Below are 23,062 nucleotides of genomic sequence, written 5' to 3'. Positions count from 1 at the left end.
TCCTCAGACCCGTCCTCCTCAGACCCGTCCTCCTCAGACCCGTCCTCTCCGTCTCCTCCAGGAGGTGAAGCTGTGGCTCTGCGGCTCGTGGCAGACGAGGCGCCGCAGATATAATACCAAATCTATAAAGGACAATTTCAGGCCGAGGCTCCGGAGACGCCGGCGCTCAATCATGAAGCGACTCGGCGGATTGATCCCGGAGCGTCACCACACGGGACGAGAGGACGAGAAGAGGAGAGGAGGAGAGGAGGAGAGGAGGAGAGGACGAGAGGACGGGAGGAGGAGAGGAGGAGAGGACGAGAAGAGGAGAGGACGAGAGGACGGCAGAGACCTTAAATACATGCTGACAAAAGAGACATTAAATATTTATAACCTTGAAAAACAAACAAAGACAAAGACCTGGTCTCTAGTGGACCGAGGTGATGTGGTCTCTAGTGGACCGAGGTGATGTGGTGTCTAGTGGACCGAGGTGATGTGGTCTCTAGTGGACCGAGGTGATGTGGTCTCTAGTGGACCGAGGTGATGTGGTGTCTAGTGGACTGAGGTGATGTGGTCTCTAGTGGACCGAGGTGATGTGGTCTCTAGTGGACCGAGGTGATGTGGTCTCTAGTGGACCGAGGTGATGTGGTCTCTAGTGGACCGAGGTGATGTGGTCTCTAGTGGACCGAGGTGATGTGGTCTCTAGTGGACCGAGGTGATGTGGTCTCTAGTGGACCGAGGTGATGTGGTCTCTAGTAGACTGAGGTGATGTGGTCTCTAGTGGACTGAGGTGATGTGGTCTCTAGTGGACCGAGGTGATGTGGTCTCTAGTGGACCGAGGTGATGTGGTCTCTAGTGGACCGAGGTGATGTGGTCTCTAGTGGACCGAGGTGATGTGGTCTCTAGTGGACCGAGGTGATGTGGTCTCTAGTGGACCGAGGTGATGTGGTCTCTAGTGGACCGAGGTGATGTGGTGTCTAGTGGACCGAGGTGATGTGGTCTCTAGTGGACCGAGGTGATGTGGTCTCTAGTGGACCGAGGTGATGTGGTCTCTAGTGGACCGAGGTGATGTGGTCTCTAGTGGACCGAGGTGATGTGGTCTCTAGTGGACCGAGGTGATGTGGTCTCTAGTGGACCGAGGTGATGTGGTCTCTAGTGGACCGAGGTGATGTGGTGTCTAGTGGACCGAGGTGATGTGGTCTCTAGTGGACCGAGGTGATGTGGTCTTTAGTGGACCGAGGTGATGTGGTCTCTAGTGGACTGAGGTGATGTGGTCTTTAGTGGACCGAGGTGATGTGGTCTTTAGTGGACCGAGGTGATGTGGTCTCTAGTGGACCGAGGTGATGTGGTCTCTAGTGGACCGAGGTGATGTGGTCTCTAGTGGACCGAGGTGATGTGGTCTCTAGTGGACCGAGGTGATGTTCTGGGTGTATTGTCGTGGTTTTGGTGGATTTGCCGTCCAGGATGCTGCTGCAGTGGTCCAGTCTCGAGGGATGAAGAGGAGGATGAGGAGGAGAGGGAGGAAGAGACGGTGATGTTGTTAAGATGAAAGGAGGAGGTTTTTGTGATGTGCTTGATGTGGCGTTCAAAGGAGAAGCTTTTATCAAAGATGACACGAGGTTACGGGAGCAGAGGGAACCGTTGTGGGTTTTGGGGTGAGGAGGATTTCTGGTTTGTTGAGTTTGAGGAGTTTGGCTTGAATCCAGGTCTCTATGTCTGTGAGGCAGCTGGTGAAGGTGGAGGAGGAAGTGGGTGTGATGGATCGGGTGGAGACGTAGACCTGCGTGTCGTCGGCGTAGCGGTAGAAGTGGAGGCCGTGGTGGAGTAAGGGGGAGCAAGTAGAGGATGAAGAGGAGGGGGCCCAGTACTGAACCTTGGGGGACACCTCGAGGGACAATGTCAGTCAGACTTGGAATAAGTTACACTCTGGTCTGAAAATATATATTAAAACGTAATTAGGTGACATATAAAAGCTTTTAGCCTGCCACCCAGATGCAAGCAATGCATTGTGGGTCAGTGGAGTACGTGCAGTTCAACGGTCATAAGATCGTCTTCAGTTCACAGGGTGAACACATTTTACATCATTGTATGTGAATTCAGACAAACAGTTTCATCACTTTAATTGTTTTGGACGATGTGCTCGGTTAACAGAACCGCCAATACACACAGAGCTGAGTTTGTCGCTAATGGCTAATGGCTAACGGAGAGTTGGATTGTCTGAGTTTGTGATCTAAAAGGTTCTTTAATCTCCAGTTTCAGGGCTGAATATCCAGATGAAGTCCACGATGTGGATCCAGCAACACAGATCAGAACCAGACGTCCCTGAGGGAGCGACGCAGGAACAAACAGACCAGACAAGGGAAAGGTTAACGGAGACGTTTAGTGTCTCTTTCAGGTCCTTCCCACGGCTTGGTCAGACACTTAGAGGCTTCCTCTGGTTTCATTTAGTGCCTTCACATTAGTGAGTTGCTCAAAGTAAGCCGGGTGCCTTTCAAAATGTACCGTGCTTTAATTTCACATTACGGAGCCGGCCGATTGCTGCAGATGAATAATGAATTTCATCATTGACTGTAATGTGAGCTCACGTCTGAAGGCAGCAGAGAGCTTTGTCCAGGAGCCTCATTACAGCGCTACAGCATCGGGGAGGCCCGGATAATCTCTGATGGGTTTCTCCAACAGATGTCTCCAATTAATGACCCGTCTTTGAAGGAGTTTAGATGCGTACCACTCTGGGAATTGTATTTCAAAGTAAAAGACCCGGCCTCGTGTCTGATGAGCAGACTCCATAGACGGCTGTCATCACCACTTTCTTTTCTCCAGTCACACACAGAATTGATCTTGAATTACTGATGGAATATGAACGGATCTAAAGCCAACTGTGAATGTTAATGGCCAGGATGGAACAGAAAGAGGTGATGGATGACGTCCCCGCTCAGCCACCACTTCACTGAGACGCAGCGGGTACGCTGCTTCGGCCATATGATCTCACGCAATGAAAGAATAGACACGACACTGCAGTCATTCCTCTAATTCAAAAGACATTGAGGGAGTGGGGGCACAAAAAACATCCCTTCCTGTCGAGGAGCGGCGAAGAGAGGAAAATCCTACCATAATTCACGGCTTGCATGCACAGGCACAGATCCTGAGTTCTTTGAGTGAACCGCTTGGTTTGAGAGGAGCTTCCCAGTCGAGGCTCCGGAGGACCTTAATGGACCCGAGGCGCCGCTCCCCGCCGCGCTGAGAGGAGCCTGTCGCGTCGCATGTATATGCATTTAGGCCGATTTACCTCGATGCAGCGCGCCGGCTGTCAGGCACGACTCGCTGCTGGAGATGCCACAGCGTTGTCTGGCAACCCTCCATCAGAGGGGGCGGAGTGGCCGGCACGCCGCCGAGGGTCACAGGGTGACGGCTGAGGTGACAGAGGGAGAGCGCTGCGAATGCAAAAGAAGAGAGGAAGAAACACAAACATCTGCGACCGGTTATTACAGCCCGGCTTCAGCCTTCATAACCGAAAATTATTAATCATGGTTTTGATCTGCTGGTCGATGGCCCCTGTGGCCCTTCATTACTCCTCCTCAAATTGAAGATGAAGCCGTGGAAAATATGCTTCAAGTCTTATGACCTTTCAATTTCTACATTTTGGAATCAGATTGGGATCAATGACATCAGAGTCCAGTCTGGACGTATCCCAGCCTCTTGGTTGAGAGTGTGATGCTGTTATTAGGTGATTGCTTTTATAGATATTGAAAGTTAAACCGCGGCATCACCAAATGACATGACAACTTATTCAATATTACCTGAAGCTTCATCCTGGAGCTTAGAGAACATGTTTTAAATGAGCTCAGATCCAAAGAGAGGCTGTGCTTCACCTTCAAAGGTCACCTGTGACTCCTGGAACACAAAACGCTGGATCCTCCGGCTCGACGTCATAAGTTGATTCAAGTCAAATCGAAAACATTTTATTCAGCCGGAAGTTAGTCGACGTAAAACATAAAGACTTACAGCTGAGAAGTACCATTTGAGCATCTACAGAGCCCAGCCTGGCGTTTATTTGAAACACGAACACACGGTACCAAGAGAAATACAAAAAACACTTTTCAACATCCAAAAAAGGTCAAATAAATGAGGAAACAGTCAAAAGTCTTGAACTCTGCACTGGATGGTCTACACAGCAAATGGATCACAGTCTAGTGTTTGTGGAGAGGGGTCAGGGGGGTCAGAGGGGTCAAGGGGGTCAAGGTCTGTGGTGAACCACATCGAGACCCCGAGGTGTTCACCTCCAAAGACAGCTGGGTGTCCTCTTCACATTCTGGTCCAATATATTGTTCATAAAATACACAGGCTATAAAAAATAGTTGTTCACTACTTCCGCATTAAAGACTTGTATATTTGTGGATATTAATACATAATTCAATACATAGATAAATAGATATTCTTTGTGTGGATTATAAACTTTCATAAAAGCTTCTTTTTCTCTCTCTCTCAGTAATACAGGAGTGAGTTCTATAAATGCTGAACGCTCGAGGGCTCTGCTGTCCGACCCTGACGTCCGGGAGACGGCGTGAGCGCCGAGAGTTCACGGATTAGCACCGGTCTTTGGGTCGATGTCCGGTCTTTGGGTCGATGTCCGGTGTTTGGGTCGATGTCCGGTGTTTGGGTCGACGTCCGGTCTTTGGGTCGACGTCCGGTCTTTGGGTCGATGTCCGGTGTTTGGGTCGATGTCCGGTCTTTGGGTCGATGTCCGGTCTTTGGGTCGACGTCCGGTGTTTGGGTCGACGTCCGGTCTTTGGGTCGACGTCCGGTCTTTGGGTCGACGTCCGGTGTTTGGGTCGACGTCCGGTCTTTGGGTCGACGTCCGGTCTTTGGGTCCATGTCCGGTGTTTGGGTCGATGTCCGGTGTTTGGGTCGATGTCCGGTCTTTGGGTCGATGTCCGGTCTTTGGGTCGACGTCCGGTCTTTGGGTCGACGTCCGGTGTTTGGGTCGACGTCCGGTCTTTGGGTCGACGTCCGGTCTTTGGGTCGACGTCCGGTGTTTGGGTCGACGTCCGGTGTTTGGGTCGACGTCCGGTCTTTGGGTCGACGTCCGGTCTTTGGGTCCATGTCCGGTGTTTGGGTCGACGTCCGGTGTTTGGGTCGATGTCCGGTCTTTGGGTCCATGTCCGGTGTTTGGGTCGACGTCCGGTGTTTGGGTCGACGTCCGGTGTTTGGGTCGACGTCCGGTGTTTGGGTCGATGTCCGGTGTTTGGGTCGATGTCCGGTCTTTGGGTCCATGTCCGGTGTTTGGGTCCATGTCCGGTGTGTGGGTCGACGTCCGGTGTTTGGGTCGACGTCCGGTCTTTGGGTCCATGTCCGGTGTTTGGGTCCATGTCCGGTGTTTGGGTCGACGTCCGGTGTTTGGGTCGATGTCCGGTCTTTGGGTCCATGTCCGGTGTTTGGGTCCATGTCCGGTGTGTGGGTCGACGTCCGGTGTTTGGGTCGACGTCCGGTCTTTGGGTCGACGTCCGGTCTTTGGGTCGACGTCCGGTGTTTGGGTCGACGTCCGGTGTTTGGGTCGACGTCCGGTGTTTGGGTCGACGTCCGGTGTTGGGTCGACGTCCGGTGTTTGGGTCGACGTCCGGTCTTTGGGTCGACGTCCGGTGTTTGGGTCGATGTCCGGTCTTTGGGTCGATGTCCGGTGTTTGGGTCGATGTCCGGTGTTTGGGTCGACGTCCGGTGTTTGGGTCGACGTTCGACGTCCGGTGTTTGGGTCGACGTCCGGTGTTTGGGTCGACGTCCGGTCTTTGGGTCGATGTCCGGTCTTTGGGTCGATGTCCGGTGTTTGGGTCGATGTCCGGTGTTTGGGTCGATGTCCGGTCTTTGGGTCGATGTCCGGTGTTTGGGTCGACGTCCGGTGTTTGGGTCGACGTCCGGTGTTTGGGTCGACGTCCGGTGTTTGGGTCGATGTCCGGTCTTTGGGTCGATGTCCGGTGTTTGGGTCGATGTCCGGTCTTTGGGTCGATGTCCGGTGTTTGGGTCGACGTCCGGTGTTTGGGTCGATGGCCGGTGTTTAGCTCGGCTGGCACTCGTTCTTACTGCAGGTGGCCTGGTGCTCGATCTGCCACGTGCCCTCCTCGTATGTGCAGTAGCAGATTGTACACTCGTCGATCTTCACCTCTCGGCCGGCCGGTATCACCGTGGTGTCGGCGTAGCAGTTTGGCCCTGAAGGTGGCAAAACAACACCAGAGAAGTTACGGAGCGGAAAACAAGCCGGATAACCAAGTGGTGCAGAGATGATGTGACCAACAGACCTTAATGTAGGCATTCAACCAACAACCCCATTACGAAGACATGAACAGGAAGTACAAAGATACTCAGTCCTGCGTTTTATGACTCATTCCTGCACAGCTCTGTGTTTAAAATGTAATCTCAAATTGGTTTATCTTCAATGTGTTTCTTTTATGTTAAATGCAACTTTACTGAAGTCACTAATGGAACATCAACTCGATGCTGATGTCTGTTATCGTTGTGGTCCTAGACTCTAGACCTGGTTTATCGTTGTGGTCCTAGACTCTAGATCTGGTTTATCGTTGTGGTCCTAGACTCTAGACCTGGTTTATCGTTGTGGTCCTAGACTCTAGACCTGGTTTATCGTTGTGGTCCTAGACTCTAGACCTGGTTTATCATTGTGGTCCTAGTCTCTAGACCTGGTTTATCGTTGTGGTCCTTGAGTCTAGACCTGGTTTATCGTTGTGGTCCTAGTCTCTAGACCTGGTTTATCGTTGTGGTCCTTGAGTCTAGACCTGGTTTATCGTTGTGGTCCTTGAGTCTAGACCTGGTTTATCGTTGTGGTCCTTGAGTCTAGACCTGGTTTATCGTTGTGGTCCTACACTCTAGATCTGGTTTATCGTTGTGGGTCTAGACTCTAGACCTGGTTTATCGTTGTGGTCCTAGACTCTAGACCTGGTTTATCGTTGTGGTCCTAGACTCTAGACCTGGTTTATCGTTGTGGTCCTTGAGTCTAGACCTGGTTTATCGTTGTGGTCCTAGACTCTAGACCTGGTTTATCGTTGTGGTCCTTGAGTCTAGACCTGGTTTATCGTTGTGGTCCTAGACTCTAGATCTGGTTTATCGTTGTGGTCCTAGACTCTAGACCTGGTTTATCGTTGTGGTCCTTGAGTCTAGACCTGGTTTATCATTGTGGTCCTTGAGTCTAGACCTGGTTTATCGTTGTGGTCCTTGAGTCTAGACCTGGTTTATCGTTGTGGTCCTGGAGTCTAGACCTGGTTTATCGTTGTGGTCCTAGACTCTAGACCTGGTTTATCGTTGTGGTCCTGGAGTCTAGACCTGGTTTATCGTTGTGGTCCTTTAGTCTAGACCTGGTTTATCATTGTGGTCCTTGAGTCTAGACCTGGTTTATCATTGTGGTCCTTGAGTCTAGACCTGGTTTATCATTGTGGTCCTTGAGTCTAGACCTGGTTTATCGTTGTGGTCCTAGACTCTAGATCTGGTTTATCGTTGTGGTCCTAGACTCTAGACCTGGTTTATCGTTGTGGTCCTAGTCTCTAGACCTGGTTTATCGTTGTGGTCCTTGAGTCTAGACCTGGTTTATCGTTGTGGTCCTTGAGTCTAGACCTGGTTTATCGTTGTGGTCCTTGAGTCTAGATCTGGTTTATCGTTGTGGTCCTTGAGTCTAGACCTGGTTTATCGTTGTGGTCCTAGACTCTAGACCTGGTTTATCGTTGTGGTCCTTGAGTCTAGACCTGGTTTATCGTTGTGGTCCTAGACTCTAGACCTGGTTTATCGTTGTGGTCCTAGACTCTAGACCTGGTTTATCGTTGTGGTCCTAGTCTCTAGACCTGGTTTATCGTTGTGGTCCTTGAGTCTAGACCTGGTTTATCGTTGTGGTCCTTGAGTCTAGACCTGGTTTATCATTGTGGTCCTTGAGTCTAGACCTGGTTTATCGTTGTGGTCCTTGAGTCTAGATCTGGTTTATCGTTGTGGTCCTTGAGTCTAGACCTGGTTTATCGTTGTGGTCCTAGACTCTAGACCTGGTTTATCGTTGTGGTCCTTGAGTCTAAACCTGGTTTATCATTGTGGTCCTTGAGTCTAGACCTGGTTTATCGTTGTGGTCCTTGAGTCTAGACCTGGTTTATCATTGTGGTCCTTGAGTCTAGACCTGGTTTATCGTTGTGGTCCTTGAGTCTAGACCTGGTTTATCGTTGTGGTCCTAGACTCTAGACCTGGTTTATCGTTGTGGTCCTAGACTCTAGATCTGGTTTATCGTTGTGGTCCTAGACTCTAGACCTGGTTTATCGTTGTGGTCCTAGACTCTAGACCTGGTTTATCGTTGTGGTCCTAGACTCTAGACCTGGTTTATCGTTGTGGTCCTGGAGTCTAGACCTGGTTTATCGTTGTGGTCCTTTAGTCTAGACCTGGTTTATCATTGTGGTCCTTGAGTCTAGACCTGGTTTATCGTTGTGGTCCTTGAGTCTAGATCTGGTTTATCGTTGTGGTCCTTGAGTCTAGACCTGGTTTATCGTTGTGGTCCTAGACTCTAGACCTGGTTTATCGTTGTGGTCCTTGAGTCTAGACCTGGTTTATCGTTGTGGTCCTAGTCTCTAGACCTGGTTTATCGTTGTGGTCCTTGAGTCTAGACCTGGTTTATCGTTGTGGTCCTTGAGTCTAGACCTGGTTTATCATTGTGGTCCTTGAGTCTAGACCTGGTTTATCGTTGTGGTCCTTGAGTCTAGACCTGGTTTATCGTTGTGGTCCTTGAGTCTAGACCTGGTTTATCATTGTGGTCCTTGAGTCTAGACCTGGTTTATCGTTGTGGTCCTAGACTCTAGACCTGGTTTATCGTTGTGGTCCTGGAGTCTAGACCTGGTTTATCATTGTGGTCCTTGAGTCTAGACCTGGTTTATCATTGTGGTCCTTGAGTCTAGACCTGGTTTATCGTTGTAGTCCTTGAGTCTAGACCTGGTTTATCGTTGTGGTCCTTGAGTCTAGACCTGGTTTATCATTGTGGTCCTTGAGTCTAGACCTGGTTTATCATTGTGGTCCTTGAGTCTAGACCTGGTTTATCGTTGTGGTCCTTGAGTCTAGACCTGGTTTATCGTTGTGGTCCTTGAGTCTAGACCTGGTTTATCGTTGTGGTCCTTGAGTCTAAACCTGGTTTATCATTGTGGTCCTTGAGTCTAGACCTGGTTTATCGTTGTGGTCCTTGAGTCTAGACCTGGTTTATCGTTGTGGTCCTTGAGTCTAGACCTGGTTTATCGTTGTGGTCCTTGAGTCTAGACCTGGTTTATCGTTGTGGTCCTTGAGTCTAGACCTGGTTTATCATTGTGGTCCTCAAGGAAGGCCACACTTCAGAGCAGTCTGAGGACACAACTCAGTCACATTCCTTTGTGCTGCTCCAAGGATACTAATCATTTTGAAATCCATCAATTTACAGATACCCTTGTAAGTTTAGACGCAGGTGAAATATGAAATACAACAAGCTGCAATTTATGCAGCTCTGTGACAAGAATATCTGATGTTTCTTTGCTTTTGTCAATAAACCTTGGTACACATCACAACGCCTGGTGAGTGGTGACCCAGACCCTTTTCATTTTCTTTATTATTTAAATGTAATCAATTGAATATGTCCTTCTCTGCTATCTGATTGTATATATTATAACCTTGTTTGCTGCTGCTACAAACACATTCCTCCTGGGGATGAATAAAGTATCTACCTAAGTACCTACCTACCATCTATCTACCTATCCACCTACCTATCATCTACCTATCTACCTATCATCTACCTATCCACCTACCTATCTACCTATCATCTACCTATCTACCTATCATCTACCTACCTAACCACGTACCTACCTCTCTATCTACCTATCTATCTATCATCTACCTATCCATCTACCTACCTAACCACGTACCTACCTCTCTATCTACCTATCTATCTATCATCTACCTATCCATCTACCTACCTAACCACGTACCTACCTCTCTATCTACCTATCTATCTATCTATCATCTATCTGTCATCTATCTATCATCTACCTATCTATCTATCATCTATCTACCAACCTAACTACGTACCTACCTCACTATCTACCTATCTATCTATCCATCTACCTACCTTACTCCGTACCTACCTCTCTATCTACCTATCTATCTATCTATCTATCTACCTACCTAACCACGTACCTACCTCACTATCTACCTATCATCTATCTATCTATCATCTATCTATCTATCTGTCCATCTACCTACCTAACCACGTACCTACCTCTCTATCTACCTATCTATCTATCATCTATCTACCAACCTCACTACGTACCTACCTCTCTATCTACCTATCTATCTATCTATCTATCTATCATCTATCTATCTATCTATCCATCTACCTACCTAACTACATACCTACCTCTCTATCTACCTATCTATCTATCTATATATCCATCTATCTAACCATCCACCCACCCACCTCTCTATCTATCGATCTATCAGTATTATTCCAAACGTTTTATTTAACATTTGTACGTTGAGGGACGAAGGCTAATGGGACACAAGCTGAGAAGGACAGGACTCCAGTTATTGGACGACCTCTAGTCCCCTGATGGAGTTCAGTGCCGGTCGTCATCTCGTCCTTTAAGATACGTTTCATGACCTCCCAGCAAACAGGAAGTCAGAGCCTTGTGGACTTGCTTCTCCTGATGGGGCCATCAGCATGAATCCATGCCGATCACTTTGAACATGAACCGTACAACAAACTGGATTGAAGACGCAGTTTCTGATCTCTGCTGATCTGTTTATCAGAATTGCTTTTCATTGGCCACCATCTCCAAGCCCTTCAGACGCCACTCGAGGGTGTTCATGCTGGAAGACCCATCGAGAACAAGGTGCATCCTGGGATTAGAGTAATTACGTTGAACTCTTCAGGATTCGATTCACATGATTATATCCTCCACTGCCTTATTTTTCTTTCTTTCTACATTGAGAGGTATTCAATGGGGTTAGGGTTCCACACTTCTTAGATAGCACCACAGGTAACGCAGACAGGCGTGTACATCACTTCAAGGTTGGAATGCACAGAGACGGAATCGTGCAAATTTTTTTTTAAATCAAGCACTTGTACTTTTAAAATAGTCCTGAAGTGTTTTATTTTGCTCATTTTGCAGTAAATTGGATCTCACTGATGTAAATGTTGACGTTGAAGCAGAGTTTGACAACAGAGAGTCAGCTTCCTGTTTCTGGGTCACATGGGCAACGCCTGGAAACTATCATTCCTCCATTTGGGAGACGAGCAGCAGGCCCTGAGTCTCAGATCGTGACCGAGTCTTTGAACGCACCATGACCCTTTGGGACAAACCAATGGCCGGAACCCGTCGGCCTATCGTCACCTTCGTAGTATCTTTGGGTTAAGGTGGTTGATGAGGACTAAGCCCCTCCCCTTTGAAGCTGGTTTATTTTGCCGAGCGAGAACGTGAACGTCCTCCTCGTATCACCTCCAGCATCCTCTGGCACTCGCTGTGACGGGAAGACTCTTGTCCTCAACCAGTGGCTCGAAAATATGACATCATGAATCATCCATTATCTCTCAAACCGCATTGCCCAATATAAACACTGTGGGAATTGCTTCCACAGCAGCAGGTATAGCATAACACGTTATCTTCCCTCGACCAACAAGGTCTTGAGCCACTCTGCTGTATAATTAAGCGGCTGATAAATGGGGAGTCTTCCCGCCGCAGCCGCCTCGTTTCATTGGACGGCAGCGAGCGGAGGGCGCGTGCATGCGCATCAATCAGCGTGAGCGCTTTGCAGAGGACTGTCAACACGTCAAGCCCAACGCATTCAGAACTCCTCAGATGATCACGCGCACACGCGCTCTGAATAACAACTCCGGGACGGATTCATCATCGTTAGCGACTTTTAGAAAACAGTGTCACAAAATAAAAGATGCTTATGTTGAGGCTAGGGGAGAAAAATCAGAAAAAAATAACCACGCACTTTACAAAATAAATCAAAAGTGCTTCCTTGGGCATCTGGGATGAACCCGCAGCCCATCGCTCACGCAGCGCCGCACTTAATGTGTTAATTAATGCATGGATTCAGAGCCCTGTTATTCTGCCATTCACATAACACCCACCTTTGTGTCACCGCTTCATTAATATGATATATCCTCATCTCTCCATCACTCTTTCTATGCCTCTCGCTCTCGGAGGTTTTTACAGGAAGAGCTTTTCAACGAGAGACAAATGGATGTGCGTGAAGCGTCGGACCCAAACCGTCTCTGCGGTGCGCGGCGGCCGGCGTGCGGACGGCCATTAGCAGCGCGGCCTCTGGCTCTGCAGCAGCGCCTCATAATGGACGGGGGGAGGGGAGGACCCCTTGTTTCTGAAACCTTACAAACATGCAGAGTGCCATTATGAAGGTAATGGAAAGGGGAGCAGAGCAGCAGCCCCTCTCCTTAATGCACTTCTGGAGTACATCTGCATTATAAATGCAGAATAAAAAGGGCCGTGCTTTGTGAAGACAGTGGGAGAACGCTGTGATTATGAGAATATGAATGATTTCAGAGTATGAAGCGGGAGGGTGCTTTCAGAGGAGCCGCTTCGAAGCTGCAGGTTTTCATGAAGTGGCTCCTCATCAAATGTTTAACGGTAAACTTTGTGCACAGCTGTCCTGACCGATGGCCTTTGACCTCGTAAACATAAAGCTCTGACCTCGGAGAGCTGTTGGTTGTGTCTGTATTGTGAAACATGTGTTTGCTCTGAGGAGCCCGGACCTCTCTTCAGTGGCCCAGCTGTACGTGATTATTAAGACATAATGGGACTTCATTATAATGACCTTTTCTGGTTGTGGCCATAAATCTGAAGTCCAGTCGTGGAAAATGACTTTTAGATAATAAGATGAAGCTGCGTGATGAATTAAATGAAAAGGTTCATTATGTGAACGTCCGACTTTTACCTTCACGTTTATACCGAAAACCTGATTACGCTCTCGTTATTATTCCTGATTTTATAATGGCCAGCAGTCATTGTGCAACACGTTGCCACACACACACTGCAGGAGATGCAGGCGAGTGAGTTGTGTGTGTGTTGGAGCGACTCCTCCAGCGCCGAGCCGCCGGTGGAGCGTGACAGGCGACCGAGAGGAAGCAGGGCGGAGCGAGCAGCCAATTAAAGAAGCCTCTTCCACGTCGTCAGGCTTCAAATACACAAATGCACAAATACACACCGGCATATAAACAACTTTCTCTCCAGGTTTTATTGAGCGTCTGTACTCTTTAAAATTCTTCTTCTCTCTCTTTAAGCGAGTCTCCGTCCCTCTCGGCTGAAGTGGCGTCGGGTTCAGACCTTCCTCCCCGATGAGTCGAGCGTAACGTCTGCAGAGCGCCGCTTGTTTCCTCAAGCGTTGCCAAGGCGACGCTGGAGGAAAGGACAAGAGGGAGGGAGCCTCGGCCGAGGAGACAGGAGAGGAGAGAGGATCCTGGAGGTGTTCGTATGTCGCTCTTCACTCGGCGGGCGCACGCACCTCCAGGATGTATAGAAAGAAAACACGTTTCCCTCCTGGAGCGGGTTCAGAGGTCTGTACTCTACATTAATCTCCATCGCCTCATTAAACTGAAGACGGAGAGCCGGTGACGGCTCTAAACTTCAGGGAGAAACTGTTTGATTGCAATGTGTCCCGGTGCTTTGAGAGAACCTCCACTCACACAGCTGTTCTTTGATATTCATGACCAACTGTCTGCTGGATGTTAGCAACACGTCTCACTTTCATCTCCCTCCCCGAGTGTCTCCTCCCATACGGCTGCGTGACACAGACACGCCGCCCGCCATTGATTCTGCATGCCTGAAAAGGCCAAGATGATGCCGGCGCATGTTTGACGGACTAATCAAACATTGGAATACCTCTTTATGACGAGGACTCGTCGGGTGAGAAACCAAACCTGAGCTGCCGTGGTTCCTTTCTCCTCTTTCCCTGAGACACTCTCCTCTCTCGCCGCTCTGTGCATCCGGATGAGTATCACCTCCTCCCAGGAATCAGCCGGGCTTTGATGTGACATGCCGGATGCAGCGGGGAGGTCTCCACATCTGTCCACGCTTCGCTCGACAAGACAAACAAGCGGAGCCCTCCGACGGCCTCCGCTGACCTTATTCCACGTCATCAGCGTTTCATCACGGCCGCGGCGGCGCCGTCTCGTATCGAGCGCCGCGTGATCGACGGCCGCGAGACGGGAGTTGACAATCGATGCTCCTCCTCGTTTGAATCAAGGAGTCTTTTAAAACCGGGCAGAGGAGACGAAGAGCTCCTCGCCGCGCTGCGGCTCCGTTCAGATTTATGTCTCATTTACTTCCTCACTTACAATTATTTGGTCAATTATCCTCCGCGTGGCTCATTGGAACATGTTGTTTGTTTAAGGTGTCGAGTCAAGTGTGAAATGAAGTGCATGCTAATGGGAGCGCGGCCGCCGATGTTCCTGATGGATCCTTTTCTCCGTCTTCTCCAGTCGACGTGCTGTGAGTCTGATTCTCAACGATGTGTGTTGATTGCCGAGTGTTCGCACTTCCTGTTTACACGGAGACATCGAGCTGCTGATCAGCTCCTCTACACTCCCTTCCCGATGAGGTCGTTCACATTCAGCTCAACGATACTCAGTGGGTTTGATTCACAGCAGCGAGAGGCGTAGAGAAGTCAAAAGGACCCGCACACCTGAGGATAGGTTGATTTTCAACATACACATGTCCCCTGCGGGCTGACTGCTGAGCCAATGAGGAGTGAATGCTGTTAAAGGCTCCGCCTCTCACACCCCGTGCAGCGGTAGACAGTTTACAATAACACACAGGACCAGAATTGTAATTTGTTTGTATCTAATATTTTGGGCTTGGACAATGAGACCTGAAAGAAAGCCACCGAGCTACGAGGAGGACGAGGTTTAGAACCATGATGTCATCATATCAGACATGATGTGGACACGTTGCCCAGGAGATATAACTCATTCACTTTTAGATTCAAGAACAATTTATAATTCATTTAATTATTTCAACAACTACGTGTTCTGTGAACTAATTAATTGACGAAGACTGAAGCTTTTTCTACACGGAGACGGCAGCTACACACACCTCTACACACACACCTCTACACACACACCTCTACACACACTTACAGCATGATCAATATGTGTATTTCCCAAAAAAAGTGTGTGAACAGCAAAAAACAAGAATTCCCAAAGATTCCAGCGTGAATATTAATGAGCGACGCTGCAGGACTACGGATGAGTTGACCTCTAGAGGTCGTCTTGACTCGTCATGAAAATTCATTACATGCAAATGTCTTTAATGTTTTATGACTGTAAAGTTAGACCAATGAGATGAGCTGGATGTTATTATAACAGGTTCATCCACATGACCAATGAACAGGTTCATCCACATGACCAATGAACAGGTTCATCATCATGACCAATGAACAGGTTCATCCACATGACCAATGAACAGGTTCATCCTCATGACCAATGAACAGGTTCATCACATGACCAATGAACAGGTTCATCCTCATGACCAATGAACAGGTTCATCCACATGACCAATGAACAGGTTCATCCACATGACCAATGAACAGGTTCATCCTCATGACCAATGAATAGGTTAATCCACATGACCAATGAACAGGTTCATCCTCATGACCAATGAACAGGTTCATCGACATGACCAGTGATGGCGCGGCTGTGTCCAGTCGCCGTCGCGGCAGCTCCGCGGAGATTGTGCGCTCTTTTAGTTTTTGTGTTTATTTTTAATATTTTCTTTGCCACAAACACATCGGCACTAACAGCATACGACCGCAGCACACTTTTGGACATAAACTTTTGCGCAAAACAAGGGTTTTTGTCCACTTTTTCCATCGATCCAGCGTGGCCGGCAGAGATCGTACGAGCGAACCACAACAACAGCAGTGGAGCCGCTACTACGGGAAGACGACGAAAACATCGAGGGAAACGGAGCGGAATTGAACAGACTGAGAGTTCAAGCCCACCGTCCACCTTTGCCCAGCATCCTTCTTCCTAACGCCCAGTCTCTGGAAAATAAGATGGATGATTTTAGGGCAAGGATCAGATTCCAACGGGACATGCGGGATTGTAACATCTTTTGTCTGACGGAAACTTGGCTGACCCCGCTGGTGCCGGATCGAGTCATATGTCCAACCGAGTCCTTCTCTGTTTTCCGTGCAGACAGAACGGAAGAGTCTGGTAAATCTAAGGGTGGAGGGGTCTGCTTCATGACAAACAACATGTGGTGCGACCCCAAGAACATTAAGACTCTTTCTCGTTCCTGCTCGCCGAACCTGGAACATCTGACGATCTCATGCCGTCCATTCTACCTTCCCCGGGAGTTCAGCTCGGTCATCACCACAGCCGTCTACATTCCACCACAAGCGGACACCGACGTAGCACTATCGGACCTACATGATGTGTTATGTCGGCATCAGAACAAGTATCCCGACGCGGCTGTGGTGGTGGCTGGGGACTTTAACAAGGCAAACCTAAAAAAAGTCATGCCGAACTTTCACCAGCACATTACGTGTGCTACCAGAGGAAAGAACGTTGGACCACTGCTATACGCCATTCAAGAGAGGCTACAAGGCTGTCTCTCTCCTCCGTTAGGGAAATCAGACCATGCCGCCATTTTTCTGCTTCCGGAGTATAAACAAAGGATCGCGGAAGCGGTAGTGACGAGGAACGAATGCGGTGGCCTGACCAATCAGAGGCTGAGCTACAGGACGATCTGAGTATCGTTGACTGGGACATGATCCAATCCAGTTCCAGTGACGACAGCGAGTTTGCGGAAGTAGCAATGAGCCTCATAGCAACGGTAACGGACACCATCGTCCCCACGGTAAAAGTTAGGGTCTTTCCTAATCAAAAGCCGTGGGTTGATAGATCCATCCGTGAAGCTGTGAACGCCTGCATTGCTGCCTATAACTCCGGTCTTGTATCCGCAACATGGACGAGTACAAGGCAGCGGTCTATGGACTGAGGAGGGCGGTGAAGAAGGCCAAGAGGAGGTACCGAGACAGAGTGGAATCACAGATGGAGCAGCGCGACACCAGGCGCCTATGGCAGGGGCTACGGACTATCACAAACTACCAGAGCAGACCCGCGCAATGGTGAGTGCCGACGCATCCCTAGCGGACGACCTGAACTCATTTTATGCACGGTTTGAGGCTAGCAACAACAGCGCTAGCTCGCCGGCTAACAACAACACCGTTAGCGTAGCCGAGGTGAGTTCTACCGCTGGGGATGAACACACACTCTCTGTGACCGAGCACAGTGTGAGGAGGGCTCTGTTGAGGGTGAACACCAGGAAAGCTGCAGGTCCAGATGGCATATCTGGGCGAGTACTGAAGACCTGTGCTAACCAGCTAGCTCCAGTGTTCACCACAATATTCAACCTCTCCTGGCTGAGTCCGTGGTCCCCGCCTGCTTCAAGAGATCCACTATTGTCCCTGTGCCCAAGAATGCTTCTCCAGCATGTATGAATGACTACCGACCGTGGCCCTCACCTCGGTGGTCATGAAATGCTTTGAGAGGCTGATAAAGGACTACATCTGCGCCTTCCTCCCTTCCTCCATGGACCCGCTGCAGTTTGCTTATCGCCCAAACAGATCCACGGATGATGCTGTCTCCCAGGTACTGCACACCACACTCTCTCATCTGGACAGCCAGAGGGGGCTATGTGAGACTACTGTTCATTGATTATAGTTCAGCTTTCAACACCATAGTCCCTCCAGACTGGCCGGCAAGCTGATTGAGCTGGGACTGAACACCCCTGTGTGCTTGGATCCTGGACTTCCTGACCGCCAGGCCACAGGTGGTCAGGGTGGGCAGACACACCTCCAAATCCCTCACCCTGAACACAGGATCCCCAGGTTGCGTCCTCAGCCCCTACTGTACTCCCTGTACACACATGACTGTGTGGCCAGGTTCAACTCAATACCATCATCAAGTTTATGGATGACACAGTGGTGGTGGGCCTGATCTCCGACAACGAGAAGGCCTACCTGGAGGAAGTTGCTGATCTGTCACTCTGGTGCCAGGACAACAGCCTCATCATGAATGTCACCAAAACTAAGGAGCTGATTGTGGACTTTAGGAAGGTACAACAACAGAGGACGTACTCACCACTGGGGATTAACGGGACTACTGTGGAGAGGGTGAGCGGTATAAATACCTGGGAGTCCACATCACCGAGGATCTGACATGGTCAACAAACACAGACACTCTGGTGAGAAAGGCAAGGCAGCGCCTCTACCACCTCAGGCAGCTGAGGAAATTTAAAGTTTCCCAGAGGATCCTTCAGTCCTTCTACTCTGGAGCTGTAGAGAGCGTCCTGACAGGAAGCATCACAGCCTGGTTTGGCAACTGCTCCGCTCAGGACAGGAAGGCTCTGCAGAGAGTAGTGCTCGGCTGAGCGCACTATTGGAACTAGACTGCCCACCCTGCAGGACTTGTACACCAGGAGGTGCAGAACCAGAGCCGGCAGGATCATGAAGGATCCTCACCACCCCAACAACAGACTGTTTCAGCTGCTGCGGTCAGGCAGGCGCCTCCGTAGTCACGCTGCAAGAACAGAGAGACTGAGACGGAGTTTCTTTCCTCAGGCCATCAGGATTGTGAACTCCGACCTCACCAGGACCCCCACATAGACCCACACAACTGCCCCTCTTAGGCACACACACACACACACACACACACACACACACACACTTACTGTAAATATTGTGTTGTTTTTTATTTGTAAATAGTGTGTACTTGTTGCCCTTGCACATTCCTGCTGAGCATTGCCACTTTCATTTCACTGCACACCCTGTGTGTGTATGTGACAAATAAAACATCTTGAATCTTGAATCTTGAATCTTGAACAGGTTCATCCACATGACCAATGAACAGGTTCATCCTCATGACCAATGAACAGATTCATCCACATGACCAATGAACAGGTTCATCGACATGACCAGTGAACAGGTTCATCCACATGACCAATGAACAGGTTCATCCACATGACCAATGAACAGGTTCATCCTCATGACCAATGAACAGGTTCATCGACATGACCAGTGAACAGGTTCATCCACATGACCAATGAACAGGTTCATCCACATGACCAGTGAACAGGTTCATCCACATGACCAATGAACAGGTTCATCCACATGACCAATGAACAGGTTCATCCTCATGACCAATGAACAGGTTCATCCACATGACCAATGAACAGGTTCATCCACATGACCAATGAACAGGTTCATCCACATGACCAATGAACAGGTTCATCCACATGACCAATGAACAGGTTCATCCACATGACCAGTGAACAGGTTCATCCACATGACCAATGAACAGGTTCATCCATATGACCAATGAACAGGTTCATCCACATGACCAGTGAACAGGTTAAAGGCTTTAAAAAAAACATTTTTTAATTCCATGACTCTTCCAGGTTTTCCATGGCTGAACCCTGAGACGAGCTGAGCAAAGATAACGAAGAAATAATTAAGATAGAAAATGTGACGTTAGCAAAAACACCAAAACAGGCTGTAGCTGCATGACATCATGTGGTCTGACTGCAGGGCGCCTCACGCCTCCTGCTGAGGAGCCCTTGAGCAAAACACACCGAGTGGAGCTCATCTCTCTCTCTCTCTCTCTCACCGGTCTTGCAGATGGGGCAGCACTGGTCCGGCTCGTACTCCGGGTCCACGCACTCCGTCTGGGGGCACGCCGCCACGGAGCACAGCACCTCGCCGCTCGGCTCGCAGCGGCACTTCTCACACGGAGACACCTGCCGGGAGGAGAGAGAGAGAGAGAGAGAGAGAGAGAGAGAGAGAGAAAAAGTCATTAGAACTACAAGAATAGGTTCACACGTGGATACACACGCAGAGACACACACAGAGACACACACACACACACACATATATACACGCACACACACAGACATACACACACACACACACACAGACACACAGAGACACACACACACACACACACATGCATAGAGACACACAGCGACACACACAGACAGACACACACACACACACACTCTCAAAGAACACACTGTAGGAAACATCAGCAGAAACGCTGATGATGTGGAATAAGGTTACTGGAGGTCACCGGGGGCCATGGGGAGTAGTGGGGGCTAGATGGGGCCGTGGGGGGCCGTTGGGCCATGGGGGGTAGTGGGGTACCGTGGGGGGTAGTGGGGGCCGTGGGGGGGTCTCAGGTCGAGGTCTTGTGAGTGAAGCCTGGTCCGATGCCGAGGCCCCCCGGTGTCTCCTCAGAGGACGCACAGCAGAGACTCCTCCTCCACGACCTGATGTCTCTCTACTGTCTCCCTGACACACACACACACACACAGGCTTGTGTAATCGAGTGTGCGTCTCATGTCAGAGAGCTCGACTAGAGGAAGTCATTCAGACCTTCGCTGCCTCATTTTAAAGAGAATTGAACTCCACTTTCCAATCAGCGGATGTTGCGCAATCGATATCAAGGCCAAGGAAAGCGAAGCCTCCAATCCTCCTGGCGCGTGAACAGAAACATTACAAATGATGGTCTGTCGAGCCTTCCTGAGCTGGGGCTCATAGTATCCAGTCTGATATAGTATAAAGCTTGTATAAAGCCGAACACCTTTAATCCTAACAAGAGGGCAAAGGTCAACTGTGCCTGCGTGGCTGCAGATTGCAGCGGCTCGCGCCTCCGCACGCCACTCCATGTGAGGAACGCCGAGAACCGAGCAATCAGCCGTAACAACCGGCCTGTTGCCTGGTTTCAAAGGAGGGAGATGATGTCAGCCCATGTGACCCCCTGCTGTGACTCTCTGAGCACCGGGAGGAGCTTCAGGTGCCCCTCGGCGTGGACGTGAAGCCCCGAGCGAGGAGATAACGCGTCGGAGATGTGGTTACTAGAACCGGAAGTCTGTGGCGTGGATCCAGAAGAGATGGAGACGCTCTGCTGGAGGCGCCGCTGGCAGCCTCCGGCAACACGGAGCAGACGAGTGCTGACCTTTGAATTATAAATCTGCTGCTCGCTCGCGTCCCGTGGGGAGCGGTAACTACCCTGTGATAAACGCAGCCAGAAGAGTCCCGTCAGCAGCTGCTCCGGGCGGGAGAGGAGTGAATGCGGCTCACCCTGAACTCCTCCAGCGAGCCGTAGATCTTCCCCCGGAAGTCGCAGTAGTTCTTCTCCTCCCTGCAGACGGGGCAGCAGCGGCTGGTGTCCACGCGCAGGCAGCGGGCGTGCAGCCGGGGGCAGTCGGGCTGGCTGCACATGGGACCCTCGTCAGTGCAGAGGCACGGGCACGGCGAGGTGCCCGGAGCGAACCGCTCGCCGATGGCGAACACAAAGCCGCTCTCGTCCATGCAGCCCTTGCCGCGGTAGTCCGGGTAGGCGTACTCGTCGATGGCGTCCAGGGAGAGGGCGACGTCGCTCGTGGGGCCCTGGTCCATCCGGTCCAGGCGGTCCGGCTCCGTCCACAGCTCCTGGGGCTCGGCGGCCTCGGATCCTCGAGTCCCGTTGGAGCGGGCGCCGGCTCCCGGGGGCCGCTCGTCCTGCCGGGCTCGGGTCAGCACTCTCTCCAGACGCTCCCGGCCGGCCGGCGAGGTCGCTATCGGGTTGCACTGGGCGCCGCCGATCAGGACCCCCAGGAGAAGAAGAACTTCTGCTGTCATGGCAACGCGGCGCAGCATCTCTCTCTCTCTTCCCACCACCGGCGAGGTGGGAAAACTCCTCGGCTCACATACCAGACTTCACTCGGCAGGTGTGAGCCGCTGCATCTGGAGAGAGAAGATTGAACCGGGGTTAGGCGCTCAGTATTCTGTCACTTTGCCTCCCCGGGGTCGGGGATCGATTGTGATTCGGTCTCGAGGACGGCGCACGAAGCGGGGAGGGTGTCATCAGGACGGGGGTGTCATCAGGACAGGGGAGGTGTCATCAGGATGGGGGGTCATCAGGACGGGGGTCATCAGGACGGGAGGGTGTCATCAGGACGGGGGTCATCAGGACGGGGTGTCATCAGGACGGGGGTCATCAGGACGGGAGGGTGTCATCAGGACGGGGTCATCAGGACGGGAGGTGTCATCAGGACGGGGAGGTGTCATCAGGACGGGAGGGTGTCATCAGGACGGGGTGTCATCAGAACGGGGGTGTCATCAGGACAGGGGAGGTGTCATCAGGACGGGGAGGTGTCATCAGGATGGGGGGTCATCAGGACGGGGGTCATCAGGACGGGGGTGTCATCAGGACGGGGGTCATCAGGACGGGGAGGGTGTCATCAGGACGGGGGGTGTCATCAGGACGGGGGGGTGTCATCAGGACGGGGGGGTCATCAGGACGGGGGGGTGTCATCAGGACGGGGAGGGTGTCATCAGGACGGGGTGTCATCAGGACGGGGTGTCATCAGGACGGGGGGGTCATCAGGACGGGGGGGTGTCATCAGGATGGGGGGGGTCATCAGGACGGGGGGGTGTGAGGAAATCAATACGGCTTCCTGCAGTAAGCTCAGCGATCCCCCGGCAGCAGAGGGAGAGAGGAGGACCTGACGGACTCTTAAGCTCTTCTCATGGAATAAAAGAACCTCGATCGATATCGGCTGCTTTTTCTTTCCTTTCTTTTTTTTAAAGAATCGCAGTCAACTTTACAAAAGCAGAAATTGATTTAAAAATAGGAAATAATTCCAGTCTGGGAAGATGAATCTACTAAAAGCTGACACAAGTACATCAATTTTAAAAAATGAGGCCACGTGCAGCAAAACTTTTCCACTAAGCGTCTCATCGGTTTCTTAAAAACTCAAAGCGCATCGCTTTCTCCAGTCGATGCTCAGTGGGATCTCAGGATCAGCTGTCACCGTTTCACAAGCGGAACATTCTAGTCTTGTCCTGGTTTCACTGGATGCAGCATCGTCTCGTTTCCTCAGATGTTGGTGTCATCTCTCCGGTTCGGCGCTGCAGCGGTCAACAGTTCTTGTGAGAGGAGAGATTATTCCCTGTTGACTGACGAGGACCTGTGAGGGCCCGTCCTCGCTTGTTTAAGAACAGTTCGCCCTGTTGACTCGGTTGTCTCACTCAA

The 23,062-nt window shown here is 50.6% G+C and overlaps 1 protein-coding gene across 1 annotated transcript in view; it reads right to left on the bottom strand.

Moving 5' to 3' along the window:
• Nucleotides 1-3,922: 3,922 nt before the first annotated feature.
• The window catches only part of vwc2 (von Willebrand factor C domain containing 2), a 32,402-nt gene continuing 13,262 nt past the window's right edge, over nt 3,923-23,062 (bottom strand). The window contains exons 2-4 of the mRNA XM_056434845.1: nt 21,127-21,771; nt 19,655-19,784; nt 3,923-6,177 (exon numbers count right to left, since the gene is read on the bottom strand). Coding sequence (XP_056290820.1) covers nt 6,026-6,177; nt 19,655-19,784; nt 21,127-21,684 — 840 coding nt within the window. The 5' untranslated portion in view covers nt 21,685-21,771 and the 3' untranslated portion in view covers nt 3,923-6,025. The remainder of the gene's footprint in view (nt 6,178-19,654; nt 19,785-21,126; nt 21,772-23,062) is intronic.

Source organism: Pseudoliparis swirei, chromosome 17, assembly GCF_029220125.1.
Source record: "Pseudoliparis swirei isolate HS2019 ecotype Mariana Trench chromosome 17, NWPU_hadal_v1, whole genome shotgun sequence".
NCBI classification, from domain to species: domain Eukaryota; kingdom Metazoa; phylum Chordata; class Actinopteri; order Perciformes; family Liparidae; genus Pseudoliparis; species Pseudoliparis swirei.
Note: the sequence above shows the minus strand (reverse complement) of the source record. Positions and strands in the feature narration are given on the sequence as shown.